Genomic DNA, 24,428 nt, shown 5'->3' on the forward strand with positions numbered 1-24,428 from the left:
GTGAAGTTATTTATTCAGTGCTATTATCTACTATTGATTAATTTATTCATACTTTCTCTTCTTAACAAATAGCTTTTACTATTGCCGTTCCAGGCGATCATCAGCAATAACTTAATATGGTCTCCTGCAATCTTTAATAGGTTGTGGTCGGGTATCATCATAAAATGAACACACATTTTTATGTAAAATATCTCACAATATGACATATAAACTACTTTTAATGATCATATAGACTGGTTGGTTTAATGTGATGAAAATAGGAAGCTTAATAGCTAAGCTGATATCTAGTGACGTTGAATCAAGCTGGTCTGATTTCCCTGTGTCTATCATGGTAATCGATTCTCCCACCGGCTCCCGGGGTTAAAACCCAGAAACAGCACCAGTAGAACGTTTGGCCCTTGCTGCAGAATTGCTCTGCTGTGCACCGCACCAATGAGATATGGCCAGGTCTCTCCATGTTCTCCCCTACAACTAGTAACCGTCCCTCTTCCTCACTCACAGCCAATCAGGAGCCCTGATGTCACTGGATCCTGCCCCACTCACACCCCCTCCTCCACAGCTAAATCTGTGTGTGTGTGTATGTGTGTGTGTGTGTGTTGTACCTCCTCCCCTGGTTTCCTCTGCTGTTGAGCTGGCTCTGGCTCTGTAATAGCGCAGGGTAGCAGGCAGCAGAGTAGCAGGCAGCAGTGCCTCTCCGTTACGTGGACATTGCACAGCAGAAGACGGAGAGAGGGGAATTATACTGTTTTTTTTTGATAAACCCAGAGAGCAGGCAGTATGGATACACATCTAGGGTCTGTGGCAAGAAACCCCCATGTGAGTCGGATCGCTGGTTTTCTTCTCTCTTATTTGTTCTCTTCTCATCCTGTCTATGCTCCCACCCCCTCTCTTAGCCCTGCTGTCATCCACCCTGTCTGTGTCCACGTCGGATGCCTGTCCTTATCTCTCTGTCTTTGTGCTTCTGTATCGCTGCCCTGCCCCCACAACACTGTGCTAGCTGCTGATGCTGTCTTGTGATGCTTGGTTGGAAATCACAGTGTGTGTGTGTGTGTGTGTGTGTGTGTGTGTGTGTGTGTGTGTGTGTGTGTGTGTGTGTGTGTGTGTGTGTGTGTGTGTGTGTGTGTGTGTGTGTGTGTGTGTGGTGACAGAGGTTGAGGGTAACGACTGGATTTAGCCTAAGGGTTCTGGAACTAATCATTTTGCGACGTGGACATATGTGTTGGTATGAGCGAGAGCACACATGTAGGTGCCGGAGAGAGGCACAGCTCGTCAGAACTTATCCTTGGCTCTGTGTTGTATATCGATTCATTTTACCTTCATCACGTCTGTGTAGTACCAACGCTTGTGTCGGAGGTCAGCAATCTGTAACGGGGTGGTTGTCATTCTAAGTTTAAGTTCTGCTGACATCCTGCGACATCCGGGATGTTTGATACTCAGACTCTCCGCCTCAGTGCCGCAGATGAGAAGATAGTAGAAAGTAGATAGTCTGTTCTAACCATGCTGTCATCTGTTAATGGCAGGGAAAAATATTCACAATATTCTTTGAGAGCAGTGCATTTCAGGCCGAGTATTTGAAATGTCAGCCTGTGTGGGGGATAAATCTTTCGACTGGCACATTGGCTGTAATTTCCACCCACGTTGAAAGACCAGATGATTATTCTGGCTCAGTTTGTTTTTTTATGTGCCCTTGAGCACGGCCCAGTCAGTCATGTAGGTTTGCTGTAGCCATCCGGGGGGGGTTGTTATCCAGAACCCTCTTAACTTCTCCCCTGCGTCTGTTACTGGAACCATCTATTTTAATGTTAATTTACTTGCTAAGATGAGGGTTGGCATGTTTATTGTCTTTATCTGGCGTGTGAAACAATGGGGGGTTTTATTTAGCAAGCACCATGACATACTCCTCAACTATCAGTTTTCCCCAGCTGTAATTCCACAAGTCACGCTCAGAACAATAGGCAGACATGTCTTGATTGTTTTCAATACTAGGTTGTTAATTATATTATTGTATAAATTATACTATATTTTTCTGTATTACTACTATGAGCAAGTTAACTTAGTCAGCCTCGCAAGTGATGCTCCTGCTTAACTCCTGTTTTTTCCTTCTTTAATTTTTATTCTCATTTGTAGCCCTCCAGACCTCGACTTTGCTGTTCTATTAATGGTTCTTCTGCTGTAACACCTTCACACAGGAATCAATGCAACATTATTACAACATTATCTTATCTTACATTCGATCACTAGGACCCTTGGGTAAATTAGATTACGTTAATCCAGTTGGGAATTAATTTATTGTAAATAGACATAGTGAAGGCATAGTACCTGCTATGTGCTAGATTTATGTACCAGGTACCGTTGACAACAATGAATTTGTCCCGTGGTTTGAAAGCTTGTTGGCAAACAGTCCAGAAGCATTCTTGTATTGGCCTCTACAAGCAGCGGGTGGCAAAGTCTGGTGAGCTAGATGGCACAATGGAATTTTAGAACACAGGTCTTTTTTCAGGCCCTGTGTCTCACTTCCCACGAAACTCTGAACCAGAACCTACGAGCCATTTCTGACCAAGAAACAAAATCTCCAAACCGTTGCCGTGCCACAGGAAATAGTTTCTCTGTCTGGTATTGTGTATTGACTTTCAAAGAAGCAACCTTGATAATTTGGGGTATAGCTAGGAATGCACGAGCGCTGATACCGGAATCGACTCATATACTGTTTTTTACTCCTGGGAAGGGATGTCTTGATCAACTCTCTTGTTATCAATGCGAGTCTGCGAATAATGAAAACAGTAAAGCCTACGTTGTCTTGCACTGAGTCGTTCACTTTTGTGAGGCTTTGGTTTAAACAAAAAACAAAAGCCTTTGTACTATTTCCACAAGGCTGATGTTTCCGTAGCTTGCTCGAACACAAAACCCATGTACTTTCGTGTTGCCAGTGATATCAGTACCTGTTCACAACACCTACAACATTTTGAATAGTTGGGAATGTGACGGAATATAAAAATTCGATGGGGTGTATTTTAGCGTGAACCGGTCAACTAAAAGATCATCTTGATGGGTCCTGGTCTTTGATTGGAACATCCTTGATTCTTTTATGTCAATAAAAATTTATAAGGCAGCGTTATGAAATGTTAATACAATGTTCAAATTACAGTCCATATTGTTAACATCAATAGTATGTAATTCATAGTAAAAAAAACAAACCCTAAATGTTTAACATATAAAGTGTAAAAGGTTTTTTTTTTTCCTTTTAATGCAGTTTTCCTTCAGAGAAGCATGGCATGGTAAAAGCTCGACAGAATCCTTTACTCCCAGGTCCAGTCTGATTTGCGTAAGCACATCTTGGACAATGCTACAGACTGTTCTAGGATGGAGGAACAACAAAGCAGGGAAGGTTTTGGTGACCCAAGGTCAACCCAGACCAATATTGACACGAGGCCTCGATCAACCCAGCAAGGGGGCAGTGACCAGCTGGGTCGATTTGGTGCCAAGCAGAGAGTCCAGGACTCCATTGATTTCCCCCGCTGTGACGAGAGCTTTCAAGTTGAAGACTTTTGGAATGGGGCTTGTTTGTAAAGACAGAGAAGCAACCAATTTATAGTCCCTGTGAAGTGAATTAAGTGATTTGTTTCTAAGCACATTATAAGTGTTAGAAAGCAATTGCTAAAAACGTTTGAAAAGATTGAACCATGTAGTACTGAATTGTGGAGTTAGACTGTTAAACTGTTTATCACCATTTTAGTGGTCCAGATTTTTTGGCCGGGGCTAAATCATGACTCGATGATGTAGAGCGGTCATACTCGGCATGGCCCCTCCCGCTAACATTATATGAACAGCAGGTCGGACCATCGGGAAAAGGAGTATCAGTGGTGAAATAAACTAAGCTAACAGCCTAACAGTTTAGGACAAAACTGCTGTGTTGGGAATAAACTCCTGGAGGAAAAGGCATCTTCAGGGAGACCATGAACTCATGCCAAGTCTTGGTTGATCCCATGGGTGCGTACAAAGGTCAGAGACACGGGTTCGAAGAGCGGCCATAGTCCAAAACCAGTTCCAAGTCCAACTAATGGTTTGACCACTCACGTCACATGATGTGCGTGTTGCAGCCACATTAGAAAATTCTCTGACACTGGCAAAAACCCTCATGACAAGCTGAAATCGCCACACGTACAGCCTGATGGTGGACTGCGCACGTGCTCGTCCATGAGAGACTGCAGAAATTCCAAAACAGGAAGGATGCTATCACCGCTCAAACGCTTTCACTTGGAGGCGTAAAGCCGAGAAATGGACTGAGCATGAGAGTCCACAATGGTGGAGATCACAGCCTGTGACAGTCCGTGCTGTTAAAGCCTGCGTCGTTCAGGGGTCAGGCCAGCGGAGAATGTCCCAGGACGAGTAACGAGGTCACAGAGCCCCCGGCATGGGACAGGGCGTCACGGCACATGGGTACCTGTCACGTGCCCGCCAGCACGAATGGTTGGAGCTCCTTGAACCAAGGTTTCCCTGGGTGATCGGGGGCCGCCCTCCACACGCACTCGTTCCATCAGTCTGGGCAGCAGCATTGACGGTGGGGACGTGTAAAGGAAGGCCCCTCGTCTACGGGTAGTGTAAACGCATCCACCCCCAGAGGGGGTTGTCTTTTCTGTGGCGGGAGAACCACAGGGTACACTGAGTGGTTTCTATCCATACAAACAAGTTTACCCACGCAGTCCTGAGTAGTCTCCAAAACTGGAATACTATATCCGGGGGGAGGCGCCACTCTGCCTCATGGGGGCCTCCTTGTGACATGAGGTCCACCCCCACGTTCAGATGGCCCAGGATACGGCTCGCGGACAGGAAACGGAGCCTAAGTAGTGCCCATCTCCACAGCCTTTCGGCTGCGTAATGGAGCGCTGGTGAGCTGGGACCACCTGCAGCATCACCTTCACGGTGAGCATGTGAAATGGGCGAGTCAATTTGTGGCATGGCAAGTTTATTCACAGAGCACATTTCAACAAGGCAATTCAATGTACTTTACATAAAACATCAAAAGCATTAAGACAAAGTGCAAAATAAACACATTATAAAAAGGACATAAAATGCATAAATCATAGAAATCAAAGAAACCTTGTTTTACAATTTTTTTGCCTATTTCCCAGATAGTGTTTTACCTTGTCAAGGCGATATCCTAGCCCTGGAGAACCGGTCTGGAGGTCTTCTTTTTGTTAACAACTATTTCGCCTATTCCTCGATTAGCGTTTTAGCTTGTCAAGGCAATATCCGAGCCCCGGAGAACCGATCTGGAGATCTTTTTTGTCAGCAATTATTTTGGTTATTCCCCAATTAGCTTTTTACCTTGTCAAGGTGATATCCTAGCCCAGGAGAACCAGTCTGGAGATCATTTCTTTGTTAACAGCTATTTTGCCTAGTCCGAGAATAGCGTTTTACCTTGTCAATGCGATATTCTAGCCCCGGAGAAGCAGTCTGGAGATCTTTTAGTTATCTGAAAACACTGTTTCGGATAGGCCGAAGCCGGTATAATACAGTGCGCACAAAGCCACTAGTATACATTTCAACAATGAGGTAATTCGAAGTGCTTCACATAAAACATCAGAAGCATTAAGACAAAGTGCAAAAGATACACATTGCAAAAGGAAAGAACACGTTGTGAAGAAATGGATAAATTATGTTAAGAAATGGAATACATAGAATGCGAATAGAGTGGGTAATGAAGTCATAAAAGGGACATTGCAGCGCAAGAAGTAAATATTTGGTTCAGTAAAAGGCATTGGAAAATAGAAAAATCTTCAGCCTTGATTTAAAATAGATGAGAGTTGCAGCAGACATGCAGTTTTCTGGGAGTTTTGTTCCAGATATGTGGTGCATAAAAACTGAACACTGCTTGTCCATGTTTAGTTTTGACTCTGGGGACAGAAAGCAGACCTGTCCCAGACGACCTGAGAGGTCTAGATGGTTCATAACGTAGCAGAAGATCAGAAATGTATTTTGACCCATGACCATTCACTACTTTATATACCAACAGTAGTATTTTGAAATAAATTATTTGATGGACAGGAAGCCTGTGTGAAGATCTGAAAACTGGAGTGATATAATCTATTTTCTTGGTCTTAGTGAGGACTTGGGCAGCTGCGTTCTGAATCAACTGCAGCTATCTCACCCACCTTTTAGGGGGACCTATAAAGACACTGTTACAGTAGGCTAGTATACTAAACATAAGTCCTTTAATCCTTGATATAGTTTTAAGGTGATAGTAGGCTGACTTTAATTGTTTTAATGCAGCTGGTGAAATTTAGGTTAGAGTCCACGATTACACCAAGATTTCTGGCTTGGTTTGTGCTTTTTAACGTTACCAATTTAAGCTGAGCGCTGACTTTTAGTTGTTCTTCCTTGGCTCCAAAAACAAATTACAGTGGTACTTTGACTTACGAGTTGAATTTGTTCCATGACAGAGCTCGTAATTCAATCTGCTCATATAGCAAATTAGTTTTCCCCATTGAAATTAATTGAAATGCCATTAATCCGTTCCAGCCCCCAAAAAAACACCCAATTTTTTTTGTTACGTGTTTTTAAATAAGAAAAATAAATAACAAATATTGTATAAAAACATGATAAAACATAAGAAAAGAGAATGTAAAGATATAAACTGGTTTTATAAAGTCTATTTACCTTGGAGAACAGACGACTTGGACAAATGGAAGATGCTGCCGGTGGAGGAGGTTGGAGGAGTTTGTTTCGTTTCGTGCTTTTTTGGTTGCTTTCGTTTGTTGCTACACTTTATTTCTGAACTTAATTGCTACAATTTATTTATTTATTTATTTCCACTTCACTTTCACTTAACTTGAAAAAAATTGCCAATTCCATCACACGCACACCTCACTCATGTTTTTCATGCTTTAATTCAATTGACATCATCCACTTATTCTTCTCAGCACTTAGTTTCTTAGGACCCATGGTTAGAAAAAAAAAATTGGCTAAATAACTGCACAAAAAGCACAAAACGCAAGCACAAAACACAAAAGAGATGCTTCCACGCTCAGGTAACCACGTGAAGTGAACGAGTGAGACATGGGATGCTGACCGCATTCGCTCGCCACGCCAACTAGCGGCTGCGTACCTGAAGCTCGCTCCTCGTAACTCACATTGTTGCTCGCAAATCAACCCAAAAAAATCAACGGAACGATGTCTCGTAACTCGGAAAACACGTATGTTAGTGCACTCGTATATCAAGGTACCACTGTACCTTGATTTACAAGGTGAGGGCCACCGGACGGTAGTCATTCAGGCAGGCTGGAGAGGCGGTCTTCGGGACAGGAACGACGGTGGACCTCTTGAAGCATTACGGGACCACTGATTCAGCCAGGGAGATGTTGAATATTGTAGTGAACACTGGGGCTAGCTGGTTTGCACAGGTCTTCAGTACTCGCCCAGATATGCCGTCTGGGCCCACAGCTTTCCTGCCCTCCTGACGTCATGCTCTGACACGGAGAGTGCGCGCTCATCCCCAGCGGTATAACTCCAATGAGCCGGCGAGCTAGTGGTGCTGTTGCCAGAGTCAAACCGCGCATAAAAGGAGTTCAGTTTGTTGGCTAGGGAGGCGTCCACACTCGTGGCTGGGGAGGTGCTGCTCTTATTTGTTGTAGTCTGCAGACCCTGCCACAAGCATCTTGTGTCCCGTTGCTCCATCTGTAGCTCCACGGTCCCTCTGTATGTCCATTTTAGCGTCCTTCACTGCGCAGATTGTATGACGCCGCTTTGAACGTATGTATATGTATGTGACAAATAATCTCTTGAACTTGAACTTGAACTTGTAATTGTCCATATTTCTGGATACAAGACCGTCGTTGCTTAGTGATTGTATTGTACCATAGTCTCCTGGTATTATCGTTATGCACATTTGTGTGTTGTCTGTGGAATTATGGTAACATATTTTGTTGTCTTCCATCATCTGAGGCAGTGGGAGAATATAGATGCTCAACAGAAGAGGCCCCAGAATGGAGCTCAGATGAACCCAGATAATTACCTATAGACACAAAGTAGTCCCTGTCCTTTGAGTAGGATTCAAACCAGTTTAGTACTGTGCCAGAGGTGCCACCCAGTTTTCCCAGTCGGTCTAGTAATATGTTGTGGTCGACCATGTGAAATGCAGCTCTGAGATCCAGTAATACTCAGACTGAAATTCTGCCACTGTCCTTCCAGTGACCTTAATAAGAGCAGTCTCAGTGCTGTGGTGTGGTAGAAAAACTCACTGGAAGGTTGCGATTCAGTGTGCGTAAATCCATGGTTGGACGCACACCCTCTGTACGCTTCGGAATTAGGAAGTACTTTGAGTAAAACCTTATGTTCCGAAGTTCCGTGGGCATCACCGTCACGGCTCCCTTGCTGAGGAGAACTGCTATTTCTGCCTTCAGAACTGCAGCCTTCTCATCACCCTCCACACAACACCCTAGAAGGGCGGTGGGGTCCAATGGAATTGTAATGTGTAACCCCCTTGTAGTGTCCTGTCCATTCAGCGGTACAATACACAGAGGAGACGCCACCTGGCATAGCACTAGAACAGGGGATGAGCAGCCAGCAGGGGGGTGTCCTCTAAACAGTCCTCCAGGTCCCTGATGGTCCATGCCACCACTAGCCCCAGCCTGACAGGCGGGACACAGCCCGAGGGGGTCCTGTCATTTAAGGGATGATCATGTCCTGCCAAGTGCGCCTCCGTGGAGTGCCGTAGTCTGTGGAGTGGCCATAGTCACGGTGTGTGAACATGCCTGGGCCCCGGCCTTGCCGGTGGTCAGGGGGCTGTGTGCGGCGCAGGCTCAGAGGAAGAGGGGGAGGATATGAGACAGCTCGCTGCCGCAGACGTATCTTGTCAGTAAGCCGAGCAGCGAATCTATCCTTCGCCGTTGGCAGAGTGGTTTCTTGGATGCACAAGAACCTGGCGAGGTCATGGGCCAGTGTCTTCACGAAACGTGGTGTGCCCGTCCTCTGAGCCTCATATCCCACTACGTTCCATGTGAAGGGGTAGTAGGATGAGACCAGAGCGCAGGCCCCCCGGGAGCATCCCAGGAACCCTGGTAGTAGCGCCAGCGTTTCCGTTATCCGGTAACTGCCGATTTTCGACCGGGAATAATGTCTTAATAATGTCAGGAATAATTCCCTCTAAGCCCAATTTGAATAGTGCTGGGTGGACCATTTTGATAAAAAAATAAAATAAAGGCCGCAGATTTGTTTATTTCCGTGCTCAGCAATTGCAACGGGGAGCCAATCAGTTTGGACAATCTAAAAGTGATCCAAAGGCTTCACCTCCGACCAATCACGTTTTGCGTTTTTTTGGGGATATTTAAGTTCCAACCCAAAGCAGACGTTTAAATATTCATTGTGTAATATATGTCAACGGGATGTCCCAACGAAGACGGACAACACCCCAAACATTATTATTATTTATTTAGACCTACTCGCCATATTTGTTTTGTTTTTGGGTGTGATCAAAATTGCCGAATCAGGAGTCCCTCCGCTGATTAGGCTGATCCCCAGCAGCTGAGCGGCCTCGGGATGGGAGACTGCACCGCCTGCACACCCTGGTCCGCCACAATCGTATATCGTATATCGATTGGAATTTGTACTACCGCCCAAGCCTATTAGAATCACAATATATTCGATTTGCATATAGAGCGGGGAAATGAGATCCGATCACAAGTGATTACTCGAGAAGCATTCTAATACCAGGTGTAAAGAGGCATACTGAGAGTTGTCCACTTGAGATTGGATCACCCAAGACGCATGTTAATGCCTGGTGTAAACCGGGCCAAAGTTGTTGTCACATTCCATTTCTGTGGTCGTCGTTGATTCAGACAAAAGACTTCACAATGAGGGTGGAAAGAACACAGTCACAACTACAAGAAGGAAAACATCACAGTATTTTTTTACATACAATACAAGAACACTTTTACACAATGAACATGACAGATAATCAATTATGAATCCAAAACAGCTTGGCGGTCGATGGAGTTGTTTGCCGATTGAGGATTGAATTGTCAAAGAATAGCAAGTACTACAAGGAAGACATCTGGAATTATACTGTGGGAAGCAGAGGAGAGGAGGAAGAAATGGCCTTTGTGGGAATGGGGAAACTCTAATATGACACAGAGGCACAATAGTGTAAACATCTCTGGAGCTCATGCGCGGAAAAAAATTGTCATTCGGAAAAACAAGGTATGGACATTGACATCACTCCAATCTGCCGAGCCAATGGCTGAGTCAGGACTTCTTTAACGGTTCTGGAATAAAAGAAAAAAAAAACAAGAACAAAATTTAATGATTTAATTTCCAGTTCGTTAAGAAACCTAGGATACAAGAAGGGGGGGGGGGTAATCGGTTCTATAAGGTTATGATTAAAAGCAGATATAGCATAAACATGGGCTCAATGTGAGTTTTTTTATTTTTTTATTTAAAGTTTGCCTGAAATGTATTTGAGAACTGAAGTTTTGTTCTGATTTTATACTTCACCTCACTGCGTAGTTCAATGTGACCAAACCAAAACAGAAAAGAAAGAAAGTTGCTTCGTCTGCTCCCAGTTGCTTTGCATGAAAGTGAAGTTTATCGTATTTAGTTTTCCCCATGTTTCAGGGACTGTTATAAAGGAGCCCAGGTGAATACAAGTGTTTTGTTTTTTTTTGTCGAATAAGCCTTCAGTAGTATGCTTTGTATTTAACACCCTGCCCTCTTTTTCTCTCTTTCTGTCTCTCCCTAGGAACTGTACTATCTAAGAATACAGAGCAGCAGGGGAAAGATGGAGAGAGGAATGATGGAGGAACAGGATCAGGTGTGTGTGTGTGTGTGTGTGTGTGTGTGTGTGTGTGTGTGTGTGTGTGTGTGTGTGTGTGTGTGTGTGTGTGTGTGTGTGTGTGTGTGTGTGTGTGTGTGTGTGTGTGTGTGTGTGTGTTGAAGCATCTCCAACATTCCTTCGTGTGAACTTCACCAGTCATTAAAGGGCCAAAATGCAGTTTCCCTTATTTTCAAAACTCCCAATGTTGACAGGTATACCTTTGTCTGGTAGCGGAGCCCCCCCAGTCCGCACTTCAGTTCCCACCAACTGACACTAATAATTTCACTCAAACTGCTTGTGGCTGTGATCGCTGGTGTTGAATGTGAATTGGACTTGCAGTAAGGCTCATTTGCATAGAAAGGGGCCAATTTTGTGCCAAATATATTCATATCACCTAATTTAAATACGTGCAAATTGCACCAAAGCACCGAGACGCCATTTGCTTGGCAGTGCAGTTAGGGGTGTGTTTCCCCCTTTGCCGGTACTTTTGGGAATTACACGGTTTCTTTTCTGTTTTATTTGGATAGGTTTAGCAGCCACAAAAGCCATGCAACCCTTTTGTGAATTTTCCCCTGGGTGTTGTAGAATCTGAGCGCGCCCGGGAAATCAGGTTTACTATTAACAAAGTACAACTGCGTTCGTTCTCGGTGGTCAAGGCAGAGACATGGTTCAGCGGTAACTACGCCCGCAGCAGTGTCTATGGTGGCGGTGAGCTATTCATAGCTCTGCCTGTGCTGACTGCACTCTGATCTTATTGCTATTATTGATTCTTATTGTTTTACCCAAATTTCGGCGCACTACTGATCCCAGTTTCCGAGCCACACGCACAAAATATTTATAGAAAACAAAACAATAAATGGAGCAGCTCGATTCTGTAATGTCCAACTCAGTCTTCCTATTTTCCACCATGAATTCCCAATCTTTGTTTTTTTATCATGTTATTTTAAAATAATAGTTTCAATTTGTAATTTCGTTACCAAGTCAGACGTGGAAATGCGGAGGAAATAACAGGGCGGAGAAGCGTATAAAAAGTATGAATTGAATGAAATATGAATCTCTGTTTTTGAGTATGTAAACTATTTATATTACTGAAAATACCTTATGCCAGACTGTATTTGAGCAAATTATTTTAATAACTCTAAAGTCTATAACTTACAGCATTGTATCAATTTACACTTCCTATGTGGAACTATATTTCCCCTCCACTGTACTATCCAGTACACCCACACTGCAAATCAGCTATTCAAAAGGGTCTCCATCATGTTGGAGCATGTTATAGCCAATGCCAATACTAATGACACTGTTCAAAGTTTATATTTCACCCTAAAATGTAATCGTTACCACTTTAAAGCGAAAAGTCTCAAAGATATGCATCCAGTCTGAGTTTGACATTTTTTTCAATGCTCTTAACGTTTGAGTCAATTGTGTTGTTTCGATGCTTTTCCTCGCGAGATGGTTCAGTCTAAAAAGAGGATGAGGGTGTGTGTGGCCACCTGCAACAGAGCAGACTACTCCAAGCTGGCCCCCATCATGTTCGGCATCAAAGCCCACCCTGACGAATTTGACCTGGAGGTGGTGGTGCTGGGATCGCATCTCATCGACGACTATGGGTGAGGACGACAATGCACGATGTCAGGAGAGGCAGGACACAGACCAGGGCTCCCTTATTGAGTTTGGAATTAATTCACCGCTCTTCGGGTTGTGCCGGTGCTTCGAAATGTCTTTTCCCCGGATAGATACATGCAACAAATAGGGAAACGCCTCTTGAGCAATGTTGCCATTCTCTGGGTTGCAAACTAAATTGCTCTAATTCCAGAGTCTTAATTCCAAGGCACAGCCAGGGGTGAGATTAAGTGGGCTTCAAGTTGGTCAACTTATAAAGTAAATATAATTTCTAATGAACACTCTTGTCAGCAATTTAATGTTCTAGAGTCCCACGTATAAATCCTGTTCCTACTCCCTGGAGGACGGGGCTCATCTTCTCTGCATTGTATTTAAGAAGGTTGGCACTGCCTGTCAATGGGCAATAAAGAAGAATATGTAATCGCAAAAAGCGAGGACATATAAGACAATATCTGTATATTTCAACACCTAAGAATTTAGACCACTCCTTACTAATCATTCATTTGTTGCCATGTTCATGTTCTTCTTGCATAGCTTCTCACCTCTTTCTCTCCTGTCCCTCCGACGCAGCAACACCTTCCGGATGATTGAGCAAGACGACTTTGACATCGGCTCCAAGCTCCACACCATCGTGCGGGGGGAGGATGAAGCAGCCATGGTGGAGAGTGTCGGCCTGGCTCTGGTCAAGCTCCCTGACGTGCTGCAGCGGCTCCGCCCCGACATCCTTGTTGTCCATGGCGACCGATTCGACGCACTGGCCCTCGCAACCTCTGCCGCTCTGATGAACATCCGGATACTGCATGTGGAGGGAGGAGAGGTGCGTGCATTGGTGTCTAGCCCTCTCGCTGAGCCTGTCGTCCTACCAATCGATCCGTCTCTTGTCTGTCTATGGCTCAAAGGAAGTTAAATCACACTAGGGAAAGGGTGGCAGGGTTGTTGATCCCTTTTATTTCTTTGTTTCTTATTAAGTTCTCTCTTTCTCATTAAGTTCTTTCTTGTTGAGTCATTTACATCTCCTAACTCTCGTCCCGTCGCCTTCTTTCCCCACACTCTTCTCCCAGGTCAGCGGTACGATTGATGACTCCATCCGCCATTCCATCAGCAAGCTGGCCCACTACCACGCCTGCTGCACTCGCAACGCCGAGCAGCACCTCATTGCCATGTGCGAGGATCACTCCCGCATCCTGCTGGCCGGCTGCCCCTCCTACGACAAGCTGCTCTCTGCCCACCAAAGGGACGACTACATGGACATCATCAAGCGCTGGCTGGGTAGGTGGAGGCCCTGTTGCTATTTCTCATGTGTTTCTCATTGTACACTGAAAAATGGTCAAGTTGAGGTACAGAGAGTTGTCCACCGCGTTGAGAATCCTGCCATTGCAGAGCTCAAACTTCTGTTGAGTTTGCGCCAATCAGTGAAACTACACTAGTGTTTTGTTTTTTTTCTGCCATGGCAAACTTTTTACACTTACATATTCCTACGGCACACAGCAGGTATTCTGGCTGGAACAGATTTAATTAAGATTTAAGACAGATTTAATTTTTAAGAATTAAATGGATTAGTTCAGCCTCACAATTTTGATCTTGAAACACAAGAGCTATTACATTTTCACAGCACACCTGGCAGTTGAAACAGTGGTTGAAAAACACTGAAGTACACGTTAATGCCCATCCAACGTCAAAGTATGACAGCGGCAAGAGGTCTTTCAGTTTTTCGATAGTCTGGCTCCGTGCTGTCTCCAGAGTAACGGCAGATAAAGTCTCACGTGGAATGTTTAATTCTATGTAGCCAAACTGATTCTGTGCTGCATAATGTTGTGGTTATTGTTTAATGAAAAATATTTTAATGGGGAAAATCAAGAGAGGACAAAACCCTACAGAAACCAGCAGCATCTTCCATTCTCCAATGTCATATCACCATATTATGTAATATTGACAATATTTGAAAATATTTTGGCAAGGACTATTCATAAGCTATTCACACACAAGGAATATTTGTGAAGCAATCATTAGTTAATGTGGATATTATGACCAAGCAGTCTATGAAGTTCAGAACATGTCATTACTTTACTGTGATGCAGCCTGAAAATCAACATTTAACTAGATCACAATATTGCAATAACCAAAATCCCAGACCCTTTTTGTCATGATAATGATATCTGATCTATGTTATTACCTGTAATTTAAGCTTTACATGGTAAAGTAAGTGGTGGTGAGAGAAGCCAGTCAGTTCCAGCGTCTCCAGCGAAAGAACACAAAATGAAACATTGCAAAACTTTGGCTGCAGCTGTTCATCAGTTTTTTTTTATTCCGCTCTACCACATTTACCCTCAGTACCTCAGCATCTCGCAGCCCACCCCCAGAACCTGTAGAAGCATGATACATGACCAGTGAGCTGCTAGCTGAGCTACGTACTGTATCTGCTGTGCCTCTTAGGCGACAAGGTGCAGGAGAGAGACTACATCGTGGCGCTGCAGCACCCAGTCACCACCGACATCAAGAACTCCATCAAGATCTACGGCCTGATGCTGGACGCCCTGCTGACCTTCAACAAGAGGACGCTCATCCTCTTCCCCAATATAGACGCTGGTCAGAATCTGCTGCTGACGTTTGTTCGTTCGTTAGTTAGTTAGTTCTGTCTGCCCGTCTGTCTTTCGTGTGTTCGTTCTTTCTGTCGTTTGTTTATTCATTTGTTCATTCTTTTATCCTTTCTTTCTGTCTTTCTTTAGTTTGTGCATTCATTTGTTTGTTCTTTCATTCGTTTGTACGTTCGCTTGTTTGTTCGTTGATAATTTTGATTGTTTGTCCTTTTTTGTCTTTCATTCGTTCGTTCATTTGCTCATTCATTAGTTAGTTCTTTCTTTCTGTCTGTCTGTTTTTCTTTCTTTCGTTTGTTTGTTCTTGTAATTTTTTTCCTTTGTTCATCCTTTTTCTTTCTTTGTCTTTCGTTTGTTCATTTGTTCATTCATTTTTTTGTTAATTCTTTCTTGCAGTTGTTTGTTCTTACTTTCTGTCTTTCCTTTGTTCGTTCATTTGTTTTTTCTTCATTTGTTCATTTGTTCGTTCTTTCTTTTTGTCCTTTGTTCATAAGTTTGTTCTTTCTTTTTGTCCTTTGTTCATAAGTTTGTTCTTTCTTTGGTTTGTTTGATTGTTCTTTTGTCCTTTCTTTTGTTCGTTCGATGCCGTTTCTGCGTTCCTCTTGGAATGAGTCCTATTTAACAGGATTACTGCATACTCATTAAAATGTTCATGACTCAATAATTTTCCAAGCATGCTCCGAGGGTCTTGTTGTTACAAATATATCAAGTAAAAAAAAAAACCAACAAAGGCCGTTATACTTAAACTATGATTCTTAAGCCCTCTGGAAGCTCTGACCAGCGTAACGCATCCTTTCCTATCTGAAATATACATACACTGTAACACATTTTAAACGTTCACGTGGCACCTATTTCAGGATCTCTAGTAGTCCTCTTCCTTCTGTCTCTGATTCCTGCCCTTTCTTCTCCTCTCTGCAGGGAGTAAGGAGATGGTGCGCGTGATGCGTAAGAAAGGCATCGAGCAGCATCCCAACTTCCGTGCGGTGAAGCACGTGCCCTTCGATCAGTTCATCCAGCTGGTTTTCCACGCCGGCTGCATGATTGGGAACAGCAGCTGTGGAGTCCGAGAGGCCGGAGCCTTCGGAACGCCCGTCATCAACCTGGGAACCAGACAGACCGGCCGGGAGACAGGTAGGGTGTAAATGCAAAATATAATCCAATATTTGCCAATGTTAATACCCTAGAGTTAATCATTTTCATTTCAAAATTCATTTTCATTTCACCTCTCCTTTTGGCTAAATAAGTGTTTTTTAGCAATGAAATAACTATCTGAACCTGAATTATCTATCTGAGTTTACATTTTATGTATAAAACTAAAGTAATAATGGTGAGTTTTTGTTGTGATATTTATCACTTTTTGTACATTTAGGTAAAATCTTTTACTACACAGCACTTTATAGGCCGATATGTACAATTCTATTTTCTGCTGGGGGAGGTGTTTCTAAGCGGAAGCTTATACCCCTTTCCCACTGCGCCAAAAACACCCACTCACATCCGGCATCTGTCATCAGTTGGAAAGGAACAAACCGAGTCTCAGTGAAATGACCCTGCAATCGAGACGGGTATCGATCGGCTCCACCTCTGATCGGCTCTGATGTGAACAGGACACCCGGGTCGACCCGCTCATTTTGGCCACTTTACCAGCGCGATGCGCATTGAAGTTCCGGACGTTAGCGCATAAATAGACAGGAATATCCTTGTATAATTTCATAATTTCATATCCCATTTAGAATCCAAAATCAGAAGTTAGTGACTTTTTGCCAGCATGGGGGACCGGGAAATGTTGTGAGTGTGGGGATTCCACTGTAGGGAGCACAGCGGAGAACCCCCACGCTCCCCGCTGGGCTCGGCCACTCTAGCACCACCCCAAGCTAGTCTCTGAACCGCCACCAAGGATACTCCATGGATACTCCATACTCAATCGTTTACCTGGGTCGGGTTTACCCGGGTTTAAAAAAACCTGGTTAAGCCCGCAAATTTTGGTGAACAAACGGTATTAGTTTTCCAAGGGGGGCCTTGCCGTAAAAAGTTTGGGAACTACTGGCCTAGGAGACTAGTTGGCAGACATATAGGGAGGCGGCTGGATCGACAGATAGGCACTGTGTTTGTGGGTGAGTGTGTGCGGCCGTGACAGGACCTGTTTGTATTCCTTCCAGGTGAGAACGTTCTTCACGTGAGAGATGCCGACACTCACAATAAAATCTACCACGCTCTGGAGTTGCAGTTTGCAAAGAGATACCCTTGGTGAGTGTGTTTTTTCTGTAGTGGGTGTTGAACTTAGTTTTTGGCCTTTTTTGCTGAGATGTTGTTTATGTACAAGAAGGTAGAACCTGTGAAGTGAAAATAAAATTGTGTTCTGAATTTGTCACACCACAGATAAATGTGTTATTAACCACCAGCCAAATTTGAATAATTAATAAAAAAAAATCGGCAAGTATATAAAATTAGGTTTCAAAATGGTGAAAAAATAACCAGTTTCCTCTGTGCTGAGAAGCTGGGGGCGTGTCCGCTGAAGGTGCGGAAACAACGCCCAATCGTGTTAACCTTGTAACTTCCATGTTTAAATGTTCTGCTGAACCCAGTCCCGTGTGACTAGTTGCTCACCTCAAAACACCGCCACGGGACTCCCCTCTCTCCAGTGACACCTGCTGGCTCCTCCAAGGGCCAGGTTGGGGCTCTGCGGTCTACTAGCAATGCTAACTTAACCAAACCCTGTGCAGTCAAACCAATGGGACAGTTCTTTATTGTTACGGGTGCATAGGCGGTGCTGGGGGCGGGGGCACCAGGAGGCACCCACGGGATCGGCGCCAAGACTTGGCATGTGTTCAGGGTCTCCCTGACAACGCCTTTTACTCCAGATGTTTATTCCCAAAACAGCGTTTTATCCCAAAATCTGGGCTGTTAGCTTAGTTTATTTCACCACAGATGCTCAGATTCCACCCAGTGTTTATATGGTGTTGGGGGAAGGGGCCACGTATGACCGCTATACATCATTGAGTCATGATTTAGCCCCACCGGAAAGATTTGTGCCCTCCACAAAAATGGTGAGAAAAAGTTAAACGCTCTAACTCCACAATTCAGTACTACGTCATTCAGTCTTTTCAAATGTTTTCAGCAATTACTTTGTAACATGTATAATGTGCTTAGAACCAAAACACTGAATTCACTTTGCAGGGACTTTTAAAAAATGGCTTCCTTTAGCTATATGTGTCCTGTCGTGCATTTTCTCTTTTTAAAGTGGTAATCTGATTAGAACCATGATTATTTCTGATTTAAGTTTAAAACCCCCATAAGTTATACTTTTACTTTTTTTAGCTGGAACTTATAGGGGACCTATTATGCATTTCGGTGATATTTATAATGTGACAATGTTGGATGTTTATTGTAGACGTGGCCTAAGTGTCAAATAATGCGGTAAACTAAGAACAAAGTAATCGCTGTGAACAAAACGCTGAGGCTCCAGACCGCTCTGAGCGCTATGTTTTTAAAAGTTTTTTGTATTCTCTGCACGGGCTGTAGTCAGCTTGTGTTTCTTGATATGGTCATGTACTCCATCTGAACCGCTGCGCATTTCTCCAAACAAAACCAATACGAATAGTGTGTTTTCATTGTAGATATATTTATTTATTTTATTTATTTTATTTTCAGATTTTTACAGGAAACAAAAAATCCCTGGGTGTGAGACTCCCAATGCGTCGCAGTGCGGTGTCCAGCAACGAAAGCTGGAACTTAACTTTTAAATTAAGCCTTGTAGATCTAATATAAGTGATGATTCAGCAACTGGATTTCTTATTTTCTTATTGTTCACAAACATATTTTGGTGGACTGCTACGGTGAAATCAGTGAAAATAGAGTAAATAGAACAACCTGAAATCCATGCTCAAACCCTGTTGGCTCACAGAACTCGTGGCCCCAGGAGGGTGGAGAACAATAGATTGAGGCACTTTAGACATGTTTTGGGGTCCTCAGAGATCTATTTTAACTTGTGTAAAAGGAGAATAATAGGTCCACTTTAATAATAAACAGCCATGTAATATATTGGCTTTATGCATGTGTATATGTGTTTCCATTTTTGATGGTGCAGTCCGCCACCAATGGAAGAACAACCTTGAACGGAAATATCGCCACCACCTCATGTAGGCAATGCATATCGATTAGAAGAAGGCGTACTTTTGAGAATAATTTGCCTGTAAAACCAATGTTGGGAAAAAAACTGCTGCAGTTTCAATGGAATTCTGGGATTTATGGTATAATCCAATCCAACATTTTATGGATTCCACTTTAAGTGATTGTTAATCAGCAGTACAGATAAAATGTAAGTGTGTAATGTGTTTGTATTTTGAGTCCAATGATATACAGTACATAAATATAGAGACCATTGTCCCTGTACCCCCCCACCAGCTCCAAGATTTACGGTGACGGAAACGCTGTGCCGCGCATCCTGAAGTTCCTGCAGCAGATCAGTCTGGACGAGCCGCTTCAGAAGACTTTCTGCTTCCCCCCCATCAAAGACTCCATCTCGCAGGACATCGACCATATCCTGGAGACCCAGAGTGCCCTGGCCGTGGACCTGGGGGGCACCAACCTCCGGGTGGCCATAGTCTGTATGAGGGTATGCTGAAACCCCACCATTGGTTGTTGTTGCATTGTGATGTTACCAAAACTTCACACAAACTTGTCACATTTACCAAAATAACGGCCAAACGCCATGCTAAACAACTTCATAAAGTTCATAAAGCCTATTTCACCTGTCATTCACCATCATAACCCTAGTTAGATTCTTTATATTTTCTTTTAGCAAAATGTATTGAATGCATACTTTATATATTCTCTCTCTCTCTCTCTCTCACTGTCTCTCTCTCTCTCTCTCTCTCTCTCTCTCTCTCACTGTCTCTCTCTCTCTCTCTCTCTCTCTCCCTCTCTCTCTCTCTCCCCCCCTCTCTCTCTCTCTCTCTCTCTCGCTCTCTATCTTTTCAGGGTAAGATAGTGAAGAAGTACACCACGCCCAACCCAAAGACCTTCGAGGCCAGGATCCAGCTTATTGTTAAGAAGTGTTCTGACGCAATGCACGACGCTGTCCGCCTCAACTGTAGGATACTGGGAGTAGGTACGCAAGGCGCTTGCGCGCACACACACACACACACACACACACACACACACACACACACACACACACACACACACACACACACACACACACACACCTGTATATACTTTTTCTTTGTCTGGCCATGACTCCAGATAGCCATAAAAAAAATAGTACATAGATAGGCAGATAGATAGGCAGATAGCCATAGCAGGGGCTCCTCCTCTTATGGTGGCGTATTTTGGCTCAAGTGGTTCTCTTTTTTTAGCCAGCAGGTGTGACTTCAACAAGGTGTTACAGGTAACACCGGACATTTTACCGGGGGGGGCCGTTGCACGGTTCTGCTTTTTTTGTTTCGGAGTAAATCAATAAGTAAAATAAATTATACATCTATAATAAAAACACAATGTTCTTAATGTGTTATTGAGAGGAACAGGTAAGTGCAACGTACGGAGATCCTGGCCACAAATTATGCATGGAGATTACACATAGATAAGGAGACATCTAGATCTAGACCTGATCTAAGGTCTTGTAGAGCCTTCTTTCTCTTCTCTCCTCCCGTGATTAGTGCAATCTGACTGCTGACTGTGCTGCGACTCTGCTGTGCGCGCACAAAGCAGCCCCTTTCAGTTTTGTAGCATCTGACTAAGTATTGATAACACGCTTGGTATTTTACAAGTTAGAATTTTTTTATTTGATGAATGTGGGGGCTGATACGTGGAAATTAACTTTATAGGTTTTATTTCAATTTTTTTAAGCTAAATCTTATCAAGCTAAATCTTACAATTCCCATCTAAGTCTGTGTTCCGTCAACCATGTTACACAGTACAAATGGCCCTTGGATCGAAGTAGCCTCGGAAACGGCTATACCCCGTGTCAGATATAAACCTGTGTGGGCCTTTCCACTGGTGTTTGCCGGAGTCATAAACAGCTAATCCAAGGAGGGGCCAAAATAGCTGATTTGGTAGGAGGAAGCATTGAGCAGGCTATTTAAAATTGGCTACCGTGTCATACTTCTGCTGCTGCCAATGCCATTTTAGTTTAGATTTCCTGGAAAAAGTTGCTTCTTCAGTTGTGTCATTTGTTAAGAAGTACTTGTATTAAGAGCCTCTATGGGAAACGCGAGGAATTGTAGCACACATTTGCATAGCATTTTCAAAATTTGAACCCGCACATTTTCTACACAAGAATGCAAGAAACGCCCCTCTGTGTTGCTCTTTGCCTTGTTGGGTATGAATCAGGCCTTAATAATGTGTTTTCTGTATAGTGGGAGCTAACAAAGAAGATCTACGATGATCAGCCACAACATTTAAACCACCACTAATTACCTCTAATATTGTGTAGCTCCCACTTGTGCCACCAAAACAGCTCTGACCAGTCAATGTATAGACTCCACAAGACCTGAAAGTGTCTTGTGGTATCTGGCACCAAGACGTGTTCCAGCACATCCTACAGATGCTCGATGGGATCGGACCCTAACCCCGGCCATCCACAGGAGATCCACAAGAAAACGTGATTCATCGGACCAGGCCTCCTCCTTCCATTGCTCCATGGTCCAGTTATGATGCTCATGTGCCCATTGTCGCGCTTTCTGCGGTGGACAGGGGTCAGCATGGGAACTCTGACCACTCTGTAGCTACGCAGCCCCACAGCAGCAAGCTGTGATGCACTGTGTGTTCTGACACATTAATATCATAGCAGCATTAACTTTTTCAGCTATTTGTGCTACAGTAGCTCTTCTGTGAGTTCCAACCAGACGGGCTAGACTTGGCTCCCCACGCGCATCATTGAGCCCATGGGCAATCATGACCCTGTCGCCGGTTCACCGGTTGTACTTCCTTGGACCACTTTTGGTAGGTACTAACCACTGCATACCGGGAACAACCCACAAGACCTGCCGTTTTGGAGATGCTCTGACCCAGTCGTCTAGCCGTCACTATTTGGCCCTTGTCAAAGTGGCTCAGGTCCTTATGCTTACCCATTTCTCCTGCTTCCAACACATCAGCTTCAAGAACTGACTGTTCACTTGCTTGAAGTTCCAATATAATAAGATGATCAAATGATTCACTTCACTTGTCAGTGGATTTAATGTTGTGGCTGATCGGTGGAAAGAAATGGATAGGTAGATAGAAATGTCTTTTTTTTTTCTGTTTTTTTTGATTTGGGCATTTGTTTATTTTCTTTCCAGATTGCCAAGCATTTTTTCATGCTAATTGTCTGTACAGCAACGCTCCAATCCCTACCATGACAAATGCCTCATATATGAAAATATACTTGGTCAAATAAAAGGATTTTGATTCTAAACGATAGATATCCATCACATCACCCCACTTCCTGTAGATTTCCTTTGTGTTCTACATATAAAAGATTCAAATTCTGCATCCGATAGTCCTTCACCAACCTTTCTCTCCTTTCCATCTATTCTGTCTTTTTGAAAATGACCCTTGAGTTCCGGGGTTATGTCAACTTTACCATTGCTGTTTGTGTGACTTTGTTAGCCTACTAAACAATCCCCTCCTGTTCCCTATCCCCAGGCATTTCCACGGGGGGTCGCGTCAACCCCCAGGAGGGCGTGGTGCTCCACTCCACCAAGCTGATCCAGGAGTGGTCCTGCGTGGACCTGCGCACGCCCATCTCGGACGCCCTGCACCTGCCTGTCTGGGTGGATAACGACGGCAACTGTGCCGCGCTGGCCGAAAAGAAGTTCGGCCATGGCAAGGGGGTGGAGAACTTTGTCACCATCATCACCGGCACAGGTGGGTGGGGAGGACAGAGTCGATATCTGACGCCTGCTTCAAAATCCTCACTGAGGGCATTTAGGCTTTTAAAGCGTGTCAGTTCTCATTTCCCATCCATCCATCCATTTTCCACCGCTTATCCGGGGCCGAGTTGCGGTGGCAGCAGGCTGAGCATGGAGCTCCAGGCCCCCTTCTCCCCAGCAACGTTTTCCAGTTCATCCTGGAGGCCCCCGAGGCGTTCCTAGTTGAGCTGGGATATATAATCCCTCCAGCGCATTCTGGGTCTACCCCGTGGTCTCCTACCAGTTAGACGTGCCCGGAAAACCTCCAAGGGAAGGCGCCCAGGAGGCATCCTGATCAGATGCCCGAACCACTTCAACTGGTTCCTTTCGCGAAGAAAGGAGCAGCAGCTCTACTCTGAGCTCCCTCTGGATGTCCAAGCTCCTCACCCTATCTCTAAGGCTGAGCCCAGCCACCCTACGGAGGAAACTCATTTCTGCCACTTGTATTCGCGATCTCGTTCTTTCGGTCACTACCCAGAGCTCATGACCATAGGTGAGGGTTGGGACGTAGATGGACTGGTAAATTGAGAGCTTTGCCTTCTGGCTCAGCTCCTTCTTCACCACAACAGTCCGGAAAAATGCCCGCATCACTGCTGACGCAGCACCGATCCACCTGTCCATCTCACGCTCCATTTTCCCCTCACTCGTGAACAAAATCCCGAGATACTTGAACTCCTTCACTTGGGGCAGCAACTCGCTCCCAACCCAGAGGGAGCAATCCAACATTTTCCGGCAGAGAACCATGGCCTCGGACTTGGAGGTGCTGACTCTCATCCCGACCGCTTCACACTCGGCTACAAACCGCCCCAAAGCGTGCTGGAGGTCAGGGTCTGATGAAGCCAACAAAACCAACTCATCTGCAAAAAGCAGAGATGCAATTCTGAGTTTCCACTCTCATCACCTCAGCTGCGCCTTGAGATCTTGTCCATGAATATCACAAACAGAGTCAGGGACAAGGGGCAACCTTGGCAGTCCAACACCCACTGAGAACGTTTGACTTTTCGCCAAGAATGCAAACATAGATTTCACTTTGGTTGTACAAGGCCCGGGTCGCCCGTACCAACGGACCCGGGACCCCATACTACCTCAGTACCCCCCACAGGATCCTCCGAGGGACATGGTCGAAAGCCTTCTCCAGGTCCACAAAACACATGTAGACTGGATGGGCAGACTCCAACGACCCACCCAGCAACCCTGCAAGGGTAAAGAGCTGGTCCACAATGATTCCGGCCCAAAACATGACTCCGCCATCTCCTTGCTGACGTCGATGCCTTGTTGGGACATGGTGGCCATCCACCAACCATCCACTACTCCATCCATTGCACGGCACTCATCAGTAAACAAGACTGTTTGAAAATTAGCCTTCATGTATTTCTGGGCCCACTGCAACCGTTTCTGCTTGTGAGCATTGGTTAGGGGTGGCCCAATAGTAGGTTTATGCACAACTGCAAGCCTCTGGAGGATCCTACACCTTGAGGTTCGCAGGACTCCAGGGGCACCATCAGCTTCAAATACCTG

General features: G+C 44.5%; 1 protein-coding gene across 4 annotated transcripts in view; it reads left to right on the forward strand.

Annotated features, from left to right (window-relative positions):
- gne (glucosamine (UDP-N-acetyl)-2-epimerase/N-acetylmannosamine kinase) overlaps nucleotides 1-24,428 on the forward strand; it is a 41,253-nt gene that overhangs the window by 10,915 nt on the left and 5,910 nt on the right. The window contains exons 1-11 of one of the 4 annotated variants that reach the window (XM_079998897.1): nucleotides 674-816; nucleotides 10,733-10,804; nucleotides 12,260-12,417; nucleotides 13,001-13,247; nucleotides 13,492-13,699; nucleotides 14,864-15,016; nucleotides 15,943-16,155; nucleotides 17,181-17,268; nucleotides 19,426-19,636; nucleotides 20,002-20,131; nucleotides 22,645-22,866. In XM_079998897.1, coding sequence (XP_079855023.1) covers nucleotides 778-816; nucleotides 10,733-10,804; nucleotides 12,260-12,417; nucleotides 13,001-13,247; nucleotides 13,492-13,699; nucleotides 14,864-15,016; nucleotides 15,943-16,155; nucleotides 17,181-17,268; nucleotides 19,426-19,636; nucleotides 20,002-20,131; nucleotides 22,645-22,866 — 1,741 coding nt within the window. In that variant the 5' untranslated portion in view covers nucleotides 674-777. Of the gene's footprint in view, nucleotides 1-673; nucleotides 817-10,732; nucleotides 10,805-12,259; nucleotides 12,418-13,000; nucleotides 13,248-13,491; nucleotides 13,700-14,863; nucleotides 15,017-15,942; nucleotides 16,156-17,180; nucleotides 17,269-19,425; nucleotides 19,637-20,001; nucleotides 20,132-22,644; nucleotides 22,867-24,428 lie in introns of those variants that run through there. The other 3 variants (XM_079998898.1, XM_079998899.1, XM_079998900.1) reach the window with 3 other exon arrangements.

This window comes from Zeus faber (genome assembly GCF_960531495.2).
Source record: "Zeus faber genome assembly, chromosome: 4".
NCBI classification, from domain to species: Eukaryota; Metazoa; Chordata; class Actinopteri; order Zeiformes; family Zeidae; genus Zeus; species Zeus faber.